This window comes from Pseudophryne corroboree, chromosome 1, assembly GCF_028390025.1.
Source record: "Pseudophryne corroboree isolate aPseCor3 chromosome 1, aPseCor3.hap2, whole genome shotgun sequence".
NCBI lineage: Eukaryota > Metazoa > Chordata > Amphibia > Anura > Myobatrachidae > Pseudophryne > Pseudophryne corroboree.
In genome coordinates, this window is record NC_086444.1 from 599,553,679 (window position 1) to 599,565,843 (window position 12,165).

Consider the following 12,165-nt stretch of genomic DNA (forward strand, 5'->3'; position numbering starts at 1 on the left):
AGAGAGAGAGAGAGAGAGAGAGATGTACACATACACGTATAAATACATACATGCACACAAGCACATGTGTTTATAAATCAGTGTAGGAAATTGTATCTCACTTAGAGGTACATTTACTAAGCAGTGATAAGAGCGGAGAAGTGAGCCAGTGGAGAAATTTCCCCATCAACCAATCAGCAGCTCTGTATCATTTTATAGTATGCACATTATAGACGTTACTTCAGTGCTGATTGGTTGCCATTAGCAACTTCTCCACTGGCTCACTTCTCCACTCTTATCACTGCTTAGTAAATGTACCCCTTATTCATGATTAACTTGGTATTTATTTATTTTTTGCACCAAAGCACTCCTCTTCCAATTTTCAATGTTTGGCTAAAGCAGCGATTCCCAAACGCAGTCCACAAGGCACCCTAACAGACCAGGTTTTAAGGATATCCATGTGCACAGATTGTATGGTCAAACTGATCTGGGCTTTAGCATCGATATCTTTAAAACGTGGACTGATGCGGTACCTTGAACACCATGTTTGGGAACTATTGGGCTAATGGGGGTAATTCCAAGTTGATCGCAGCAGGAAATTTTTTAGCAGTTGGGCAAAACCATGTGCACTGCAGGGGGGGGGGCAGATATAACATGTGCAGAGAGAGTTAGATTTGGGTGGGGTGTGTTTAATCTGCAATCTAATTTGCAGTGTAAAAATAAAGCAGCCATTATTTACCCTGCACAGAAACAAAATAACCCACCCAAATCTAACTCTCTCTGCACATGTTATATCTGCCTCCACTGCAGTGCACATGGTTTTGCCCAATTGCTAACAAAAATCCTGCTGCGATCAACTTGGAATTACCCCCAATGTACGAGCTGGTGTAAGGTATCCTGGAGTAAATGAGGGGGAGGGGGCAGGCTACGAGCCAGTTTTGATCTTCATACATCCCAGCCAGTTATCAGGCTGATTAGCAGTTGCAGCTGTGAGGCCTAAATAAAAGGGTGTGGCTGCCTGCTGGCTGTGTTTCATTGCCTAGGGAGAGGTGGAAAGCATATGCTGGCAGAGGCAGCTGGCTTTGTAAGTGGACAAACTTGCTGTGTATGTCTTGTCTGTGAGGGCTGGCTACTAGGTCACCTGCAGTTAGTTATGGAATGTATGTTTGATCCAGTCAAATGTCAATTTTGTTGCCTTTATTTTTGCTTGCTCCTTTGATGCACAATTGTACTAGCTGGTATTTTTCCTGCTGTGGTCATTAATTCAGGACAGACTCTGATATAGCTACAATTTTATTTTTAAATATTTTGGAAAAGTTTACCAGTGTTGCAGTCATGAAGTTAAAAGGACTATAGTAGTGCTAGTGCGGTCAACTAATTACGCATGTGGCAGATCCAAACCTGCTACTATTCCATGCCTGCTATTTAGGCATCCATTATCCTACCTCCCAACATGACCCTCTCCAGGAGGGACAGAATGCTCTGCTCCTGGACTTTTCTCTTAATTTGATTGCCAGCACCTGTGGTGAAACACCTTTCTTATCCATTAACCTGTTCAACACAGGTACTGGCAATCATAAATTAAGAGAAAAGTCCAGGAGCAGAGCACTGTGTCCCTCCTGGAGAGGGTAATGTTGGGAGGTATGCATTATAGTTTAGAGGAGTAATGGCCAGCAATGTAACAATAAGTTGCTATTTTTATTCTAACAAGCAACTGAAATGGATTTTTTTCCCCATCTTCATACACTGTATCCTACACACACACAATGTCATGGTTAAGATTATTTGTTCATGTATATGGCTGAAGTAAGTGCAGTGAAGTTGATAGGCTTAAACATAATGGGCCAAATGTAAGAGTGAGTTTCACAAAGTGAGATTTGGTAAAGTTTTGCAGGTTTTTGTTTGTTTTTTAAAGTGGCAATCATTTACACAGCAAGATCAACCTGGTTGTGCAGTGTAAATGATTGCCACTCTAAAAAAAAACCTGAAAACCTTACCAAATCTCTCACTTTCTGAAACTCTCTCACTATTACATTTGGCCCAATGTGTTGTATTTCAACCTCAACCATAAGTTACAAGAAATTGTAAAATGGTATGTTAAAGATCTGCTGCTGTAATGGACTAATGTGCTTCATACTGTATACTTTATTCTACTGGTTTATATACTTAACTTTTCATTCACTGCAAATATCTTTACCATCAGCTCGTTGTTCTTCGGTAGGTGCCTGGCTTTTGACACAACCTGAATAATTTAAAAGCAAAAAACTTCACCTTGTCATTTTATATGTAGTTTAGTAAAACAATTACTATTCTTGTCTTACATTTTGTACTTTATTGACATAAAAAAATTAATGACAAAGCTTCATATGTTACACAATATTAACTATTGCTTTTAAACAGCTGCAATCATTTGCATAAAATTCTGTTGGCTGATTAATTGCATGATATTCGTAATTAAGAGAATTTCTAAATGTGTAAGAATTTGTTTCAAATTAACCCAATAAAAAAAACAAAAATAAGATTTTACTCACCGGTAAATCTATTTCTCGTAGTCCGTAGTGGATGCTGGGTACTCCATAAGGACCATGGGGAATAGACAGGCTCCGCAGGAGACTGGGCACTTCTTTAAAGAAAAGATTAGGTACTACATCTGGTGTGCACTGGCTCCTCCCTCTATGCCCCTCCTCCAGACCTCAGTTAGGGAAACTGTGCCCGGAAGAGCTGACATTACAATGAAAGGATTTGGAATCCAGGGTAAAACTCATACCAGCCACACCAATCACACCGTACAACTCGTGATAACTATACCCAGTTAACAGTATGAACAACAACTGAGCCTCATTAAACTGATGGCTCAGAACAAAAAACCCTATAGTTAAGCAATAACTATATACAAGTATTGCAGAATTCCGCACTTGGGACGGGCTTCCAGCATCCACTACGGACTACGAGAAATAGATTTACCGGTGAGTAAAATCTTATTTTCTCTGACGTCCTAGTGGATGCTGGGAACTCCGTAAGGACCATGGGGAATAGCGGGCTCCGAAGGAGGCTGGGCACTCTAGAAAGATTTATGACTACCTGGTGTGCACTGGCTCCTCCCACTATGACCCTCCTCCAAGCCTCAGTTAGATTTTGTGCCCGGCCGAGGTTGGATGCACACAAAGAAAGTATAGAAATTAGGTTTTTTATTTTCAGTGAGACCTGCTGGCAACAGGCTCACTGCAGCGAGGGACTAAGGGGAGAAGAAGCGAACCTGCCTGCTTGCAGCCAGCTTGGGCTTCTTAGGCTACTGGACACCATTAGCTCCAGAGGGATCGACCGCAGGCCCAGCCTTGGTGTTCGGTCCCGGAGCCGCGCCGCCGTCCCCCTTACAGAGCCAGAAGCAAGAAGAGGTCCGGAAAATCGGCGGCAGAAGACATCAGTCTTCACCAAGGTAGCGCACAGCACTGCAGCTGTGCGCCATTGCTCCTCACACACACTTCACACTCCGGTCACTGAGGGTGCAGGGCGCTGGGGGGGGGGCGCCCTGAGAAGCAATAATAACACCTTGGCTGGCAAAAATACCACAATATATAGCCCCAGAGGCTATATATGTGGAAAATACCCCTGCCAGAATATAGGAAAAAGCGGGAGAATAGTCCGCGGAAAAGGGGCGGAGCTATCTCCTGCAGCACACTGGCGCCATTTTTCCCTCACAGCTCCGCTGGAAGGAAGCTCCCTGGCTCTCCCCTGCAGTCTACACTACAGAAAAGGGTAAAAAAGAGAGGGGGGGGCACTAAATTTAGGCGCAGTATACATTTATATAGAAAAAGCAGCTATAGGGGACATAACTCAGTTAGTCCCTGCATTATATAGCGCTCTGGTGTGTGCTGGCATACTCTCTCTGTCCCCCCAAAGGGCTTTTGTGGGTCCTGTCCTCTGTTGGAGCATTCCCTGTGTGTGTGCGGTGTGTCGATACGGCTGTGTCGACATGTTTGATGAGGATAATGATGTGGAGACAGAGCAGAAGCCTTTAGAAGGGATGTCACCCCCTGCGGGGCAGACACCTGAGTGGATGAGCTTATGGAAAGAAATGAGTGCACGTATAGACTCCTTACATAAGAAATTTGACGACATGCCAAATGTGGGACAGCCGACTTCTCAGCTCGTGCCTGTCCAGGCGTCTCAAAGGTCATCAGGGGCTCTGAAACGCCCGCTACCTCAGACCGCAGACCCAGATGTCGACACTGATACTGACACCAGTGTCGACGACGATGAGTCTAACCTGATGCCCACTAAGGCCATTCACTGCATGATTGAGGCAATGAAAGAGGTGTTACACATTTCTGATATAACTACAGGTACCACTAAAAAGGGTATTATGTTTGGGGAGAAAAAACTATCCGTAGTTTTTCCCCCATCAGATGAATTAAATGAAGTGTGTGAAGAAGCGTGGGCTTTCCCTGATAAAAAATTGGTGATTCCTAAGAAGGTACTAATGGAGTTCCCTTTCCCGCCAGAGGATAGGTCACGTTGGGAAACACCTCCTAGGGTGGATAAAGCGCTCACACGTTTGTCTAAAAAGGTGGCACTACCGTCTCCGGATACGGCCGCCCTCAAGGAACCTGCTGATAGAAAGCAGGAGGCGATCCTGAAGTCTGTATATACACACTCAGGCATTATACTTAGACCAGCTATTGCGTCAGCATGGATGTGCAGTGCTGCCGCCGCGTGGTCAGATAAACTGTCAGAAAATATTGACACACTAGACAGAGACACGATCCTGCTAACCACAGACCATATCAAAGACTCAGTCTTATATATGAGAGATGCACAGAGGGAAATCTGCCGGCTGGCATCTAAAGTAAGTGCATTGTCCATTTCTGCTAGGAGAGGCTTATGGACTCGCCAGTGGACAGGAGATGCAGATTCTAAAAGGCACATGGAAGTTTTGCCTTATAAGGGTGAGGAATTATATTGGGATGGTCTCTCGGACCTAGTTTCCACAGCAACGTCTGGGAAGTCAGCATTTTTACCCCATGTCCCCTCACAGCCTAAGAAGGCGCCGTTTTATCAGGTTCAGTCCTTTCAGGCCCAGAAAAACAAGCGTGGAAAAGGCGGGTCTTTTCTGTCCAGAGGCAGAGGTAGGGGAAAAAGGCTGCAACAAACAGCAGGTTCCCAGGAGCAAAAGTCCTCCCCCGCTTCTTCTTCCAAGTCCGCCGCATGACGGTGGGGCTCCAGAGGCGGAGCCAGGTACGGTGGGGGGCCGCCTCAAGAATTTCAGCGATCAGTGGGCTCGCTCACAGGTGGATCCCTGGATCCTTCAAATAGTATCTCAGGGGTACAAACTGGAATTCGAGGCGTCTCCACCCCACCGGTTCCTAAAATCTGCCTTGCTGATTGCTCCCTCAGACAGGGAGGCGGTGCTAGCGGCAATTCACAAGCTGTATTCCCAGCAGGTGATAGTCAAGGTGCCCCTACTTCAACAAGGCCGGGGTTACTATTCCACACTATTTGTGGTGCCGAAACCGGACGGTTCGGTGAGACCCATTTTAAATTTGAAATCCTTGAACACGTACATAAAGAAATTCAAGTTCAAGATGGAATCGCTCAGGGCGGTTATTGCAAGCCTGGACGAGGGGGATTACATGGTATCCCTGGACATCAAGGATGCTTACTTGCATGTCCCCATTTACCATCCTCACCAGGAGTACCTCAGATTTGTGGTACAGGATTGCCATTACCAATTCCAGACGCTGCCGTTTGGACTGTCCACGGCACCGAGGGTATTTACCAAGGTTATGGCGGAAATGATGATACTCCTTCGAAAAAAGGGAGTTTTAATTATCCCGTACTTGGACGATCTCCTAATAAAGGAGAGATCCAAGGAACAGTTGTTGGTGGGAGTAGCACTATCTCAGGAAGTGCTGCACCAGCACGGCTGGATTCTGAATATCCCAAAGTCACAGCTGGTTCCGACGACACGGCTACTGTTCCTGGGTATGATTCTGGATACAGTCCAGAGAAAAGTGTTTCTCCCGGAGGAGAAAGCCAGGGAGTTGTCATCTCTAGTCAGAGACCTCCTGAAACCAAAACAGGTATCGGTGCATCACTGCACGCGGGTCCTGGGAAAGATGGTAGCTTCTTACGAAGCAATTCCCTTCGGCAGGTTCCATGCCAGAATCTTTCAGTGGGACCTATTGGACAAATGGTCCGGATCGCATCTTCAGATGCATCGCTTAATAACCCTGTCTCCAAGAACCAGGGTGTCTCTACTGTGGTGGCTGCAGAGTGCCCATCTTCTGGAGGGCCGCAGGTTCGGCATACAGGACTGGGTCCTGGTGACCACGGATGCCAGCCTTCGAGGCTGGGGGGCAGTCACACGGGGAAGAAACTTCCAAGGACTATGGTCGAGTCAGGAGACTTCCCTTCACATAAATATTCTGGAACTAAGGGCCATTTACAATGCCCTAAGTCAAGCAAAATCCCTGCTCCTACACCAGCCGGTGCTGATCCAGTCAGACAACATCACGGCAGTCGCCCATGTAAATCGACAGGGAGGCACAAGAAGCAGGATGGCAATGGCAGAAGCCACAAGAATTCTCCGATGGGCGGAGAATCATGTACTAGCACTGTCAGCAGTGTTCATTCCGGGAGTTGTAACTGGGAAGCAGACTTCCTCAGCAGACACGACCTCCACCCGGGAGAGTGGGGACTTCATCCAGAAGTCTTCCAGATGCTGGTAAACCGTTGGGAAAAACCACAGGTGGACATGATGGCGTCCCGCCTCAACAAAAAGTTAAAAAGATATTGCGCCAGGTCAAGGGACCCTCAGGCGATAGCTGTGGATGCTCTAGTGACACCGTGGGTGTACCAGTCGGTTTATGTGTTCCCTCCTCTGCCTCTCATACCAAAGGTATTGAGACTAATAAGAAAGCGAGGAGTAAACACAATTCTCGTGGTTCCGGATTGGCCAAGACTAGCGTGGTACCCGGAACTTCAAGAGATGATCTCAGAGGACCCGTGGCCTCTGCCGCTCAGACAGGACCTGCTACAGCAGGGGCCCTGTCTGTTCCAAGACTTGCTGCGTTTGACGGCATGGCGGTTGAACGCCGGATCCTGAAGGAAAAGGGTATTCCGGAAGAAGTCATTCCTACGCTTATTAAAGCCAGGAAAGATGTTACGGCAAAGCATTATCACCGCATATGGCGGAAATATGTTGCATGGTGCGAGGCCAAAAAGGCCCCAACAGAGGAATTTCAACTAGGTCGATTTCTGCATTTCCTGCAAGCAGGAGTGAATATGGGCCTAAAACTAGGCTCCATTAAAGTCCAGATCTCTGCTCTGTCGATTTTTCTTTCAAAAAGAAGTAGCTTCAGTACCTGAAGTTCAGACATTTGTGAAAGGAGTGCTGCATATTCAGCCCCCGTTTGTGCCTCCTGTGGCACCTTGGGATCTCAACGTGGTGTTGAGTTTCTTAAAATCACATTGGTTTGAGCCACTAAAAACCGTGGATCTAAAATATCTCACGTGGAAAGTGGTCATGTTATTGGCCTTGGCTTCAGCCAGGCGAGTGTCAGAATTGGCGGCTTTATCATGTAAAAGCCCTTATCTGATTTTCCATATGGATAGGGCAGAATTGAGGACTCGTCCCCAGTTTCTCCCTAAGGTGGTGTCAGCGTTTCACCTGAACCAGCCTATTGTGGTGCCTGCGGCTACTAGGGATTTGGAGGACTCCAAGTTGCTAGACGTTGTCAGGGCCCAGAAAATATGTTTCCAGGACGGCTGGAGTCAGAAAATCTGACTCGCTGTTTATCCTGTATGCACCAAACAAGCTGGGTGCTCCTGCTTCTAAGCAGACTATTGCTCGCTGGATTTGTAGTACAATTCAGCTTGCACATTCTGTGGCAGGCCTGCCACAGCCAAAATCTGTAAATGCCCATTCCACAAGGAAGGTGGGCACATCTTGGGCGGCTGCCCGAGGGGTCTCGGCTTTACAACTTTGCCGAGCAGCTACTTGGTCAGGGGCAAACACGTTTGCAAAATTCTACAAATTTGATACCCTGGCTGAGGAGGACCTGGAGTTCTCTCATTCGGTGCTGCAGAGTCATCCGCACTCTCCCGCCCGTTTGGGAGCTTTGGTATAATCCCCATGGTCCTTACGGAGTTCCCAGCATCCACTAGGATGTCAGAGGAAATAAGAATTTACTCACCGGTAATTCTATTTCTCGTAGTCCGTAGTGGATGCTGGGCGCCCATCCCAAGTGCGGATTGTCTGCAATACTTGTAAATAGTTATTGCTAACTAAAGGGTTATTGTTGAGCCATCTGTTGAGAGGCTCAGTTGTTTTCATACTGTCAAACTGGATATAGTATCATGAGTTGTACGGTGTGGCTGGTATGAGTCTTACCCGGGATTCAAAATCCTTCCTTATTATGTCAGCTCGTCCGGGCACAGTGTCCTAACTGAGGCTTGGAGGAGGGTCATAGTGGGAGGAGCCAGTGCACACCAGGTAGTCATAAATCTTTCTAGAGTGCCCAGCCTCCGTCGGAGCCCGCTATTCCCCATGGTCCTTACGGAGTTCCCAGCATCCACTACGGACTACGAGAAATAGAATTACCGGTGAGTAAATTCTTATTTTCTCCGACGTCCTAGTGGATGCTGGGTACTCCGTAAGGACCATGGGGATTATACCAAAGCTCCCAAACGGGCGGGAGAGTGCGGATGACTCTGCAGCACCGAATGAGCAAACTCAAGGTCCTCCTCAGCCAGGGTATCAAACTTGTAGAATTTTGCAAATGTGTTTGATCCCGACCAGGTAGCAGCTCGGCAAAGTTGTAAAGCCGAGACCCCTCGGGCAGCCGCCCAAGAAGAGCCCACCTTCCTCGTGGAATGGGCTTTGACTGATTTAGAATGCGGCAGTCCAGCCGCAGAATCTGCAAGTTAAAATCGTGCTACAGATCCAGCGAGCAATAGTCTGCTTTGAAGCAGGAGCACCCAGCTTGTTGGGTGCATGCAGGATAAACAGCGAGTCAGTTTTTCTGACTCTAGCCGTCCTGGAAACATAGATTTTCAGGGCCCGGACTACATCCAGCAAACTTGGAAGCCTCCAAGTCCCGAGTAGCCGCAAGCACGCTGATACCACCTTAGGGAGAAATTGGGGACGAGTCCTCAATTCTGCCCTGTCCATATGGAAGATCAGATAGGGGCTTTTACATGACAAAGCCGCCAATTCTGACACACTCCTAGCCGAAGCCAAGGCCAAAAGCATGACCACTTTCCACGTGAGATATTTCAACTCCACGGTCTGAAGTGGCTCAAACCAATGTGATTTTAGGAAATCCAACACAACGTTGAGATCCCAAGGTGCCACTGGAGGCACAAAAGATGGCTGAATATGCAGCACTCCCTTAACAAACGTCTGAACTTCAGGCAGCGAAGCCAGTTCTTTTTGAAAGAAAATAGACAGGGCCGAAATCTGGACTTTAATGTATCCCAATTTTAGGCCCATAGTCACTCCTGACTGTAGGAAGTGCAGAAATCGACCCAGCTGAAATTCTTCTGCTGGGGCCTTCATAGCCTCACACCAAGCAACATATTTTCGCCATATGCGGTGATAATGTTTTGCTGTTGCATCCTTCCTAGCTTTTATCAGCGTAGGAATGACTTCAACCGGAATGCCCTTTTCCATCAGGATCCGGCGTTCAACCGCCATGCTGTCAAACACAGCCGCGGTAAGTCTTGGAACAGACAGGGCCCCTGCTGTAGCAGGTCCTGTCTGAGAGGCAGAGGCCAAGGGTCCTCTGAGATCATTTCTTGTAGTTCCGGGTACCAAGTCCTTCTTGGCCAATCCGGAACGATGAGTATAGTTCTTACTCCTTTCTTATTATCCTCAGTACCTTTTGGTATGAGAGGAAGAGGAGGGAACACATAAACCGACTGGTACACCCACGGTGTCACTAGAGCATCCACAGCTATCGCCTGAGGGTCCCTTGACCTGGCGCAATATCTTTTTAGCTTTTTGTTGAGGCGGGACGCCATGTCCACCTGTGGCCTTTCCCAACGATTTACAATCAGCTGGAAGACTTCTGGATGAAGTCCCCACTCTCCCGGGTGGAGGTCGTGCCTGCTGAGGAAGTCTGCTTCCCAGTTGTCCACTCCCGGAATGAACACTGCTGACAGTGCTATCACGTGATTTTCCGCCCATCGGAGAATCCTTGTGGCTTCTGCCATCGCCATCCTGCTTCTTGTGCCGCCCTGTCTGTTTACATGGGCGAACGCCGTGATGTTGTCTGACTGAATCAGCACCGGCTGGTTTTGAAGCAGGGGTTTTGCCTGACTTAGGGCATTGTAAATGGCCCTTAGTTCCAGAATATTTATGTGTAGGGAAGCCTCCTGACTCGACCATTGTCCTTGGAAGTTTCTTCCCTGAGTGACTGCCCCCCAACCTCGGAGGCTTGCATCCGTGGTCACCAGGACCCAGTCCTGTATGCCGAATCTGCGGCCCTCGAGAAGATGAGCACTCTGCAACCACCACAGCAGAGACACCCTGGCCCTCGGGGACAGGGTTATCAGCCGAAGCATCTGAAGATGCGATCTGGACCACTTGTCTAACAGATCCCACTGAAAGATCCTTGCATGGAACCTGCCGAATGGAATTGCCTCGTAATAAGCTACCATCTTTCCCAGGACTCGCGTGCAGTGATGCACCGACACCTGTTTTGGTTTCAGGAGGTCTCTGACCAGAGATGACAACTCCTTGGCCTTCTCCTCCGGGAGAAACACCTTCTTCTGTTCTGTGTCCAGGTTCATACCCAGGAACAGCAGACGCGTCGTAGGAACCAGCTGCGACTTTAGGATATTCAGAATCCAGCCGTGCTGTTGTAGCACTTCCTGAGATAGTGCTACTCTGACCAACAACTGCTCCCTGGACCTCGCCTTTATAAGGAGATCGTCCAAGTACGGGATAATTATAACTCCCTTCTATCGAAGGAGTATCATCATTTCGGCCATTACTTTGGTAAATACCCTCGATGCCGTGGACAGACCAAACGGCAACGTCTGGAATTGGTAATGGCAGTCCTGTACCACAAACCGGAGGTACACCTGGTGAGGTGGGTAAATGGGGACATGTAGGTAAGCATCCTTGATGTCCAGTGATACCATGTAATCCCCCTCTTCCAGGCTTGCAATAACCGCCCTGAGCGATTCCATTTTGAACTTGAACTTCCTTATATAAGTGTTCAAGGATTTCAAATTTAGAATGGGTCTCACCGAACCGTCTGGTTTTGGTACCACAAACATTGTGGAATAGTAACCCCGTCCCTGTTGAAGGAGGGGAACCTTGATTATCACCTGCTGGAGGTACAGCTTGTGAATTGTCGCCAGTACTACCTCCCTGTCCTGGGGAGTAGCTGGCAAGGCTGATTTGAGGTAACGGCGAGGGGGAGACGTCTCGAACTCCAGCTTGTATCCCTGAGATACCACTTGTAGCACCCAGAGATCCACCTGTGAGCGAACCCACTGGTCGATGAAGTTCCGGAGACGGGCCCCCACCGCACCTGGCTCCACATGTGGAGCCCCAGCGTCATGCGGTGGACTTAGTGGAAGCAGGGGAGGATTTTTGTTCTTGGGAACTGGCTGTATGGTGCAGCTTTTTCCCTCTACCCCTGCCTCTGGGCAGAAAGGACGCGCCTCTAACCCGCTTGCCTTTCTGAAGCAGAAAGGACTGTACTTGATAATACGGTGCTTTCTTAGGCTGTGAGGGAACCTGAGGTAAAAAAGTAGACTTCCCAGCTGTTGCTGTGGATACGAGGTCCGAGAGACCGTCCCCAAACAATTCCTCACCCTTTATAAGGCAAAATTTCCATGTGCCTTTTTAGAATCAGCATCACCTGTCCACTGCCGAGTCCATAATACTCTCCGGGCAGAAATGGACATTGCATTAATTCTAGATGCCAGCCGGCAAATGTCCCTCTGTGCATCGCTCATATATAAGACTACGTCTTTAATAAGCTCTATGGTTAGCAATATAGTGTCCCTGTCAAGGGAATCAATGTTATCTGACAGGGAATCAGACCACGCTGCTGCAGCACTACACATCCATGCTGAAGCAATAGCAGGTCTCAGTATAGTACCTGAGTGTGTATACACAGACTTCAGGATAGCCTCCTGCTTTCTATGTGCAGGCTCCTGTAAGGCGGC

The 12,165-nt window shown here is 48.0% G+C and overlaps 1 protein-coding gene across 8 annotated transcripts in view; it reads right to left on the minus strand.

Moving 5' to 3' along the window:
• The window catches only part of PWWP3A (PWWP domain containing 3A, DNA repair factor), a 213,851-nt gene that overhangs the window by 119,170 nt on the left and 82,516 nt on the right, over nucleotides 1–12,165 (minus strand). For 7 of the 8 annotated variants that reach the window (XM_063914328.1, XM_063914326.1, XM_063914327.1 and 4 more), the window contains one exon: nucleotides 2,151–2,221. In XM_063914328.1, the coding sequence (XP_063770398.1) occupies nucleotides 2,151–2,221 (71 nt within the window). Of the gene's footprint in view, nucleotides 1–2,149; nucleotides 2,222–12,165 lie in introns of all 8 variants that reach the window. The other variant, XM_063914331.1, reaches the window with a different exon arrangement.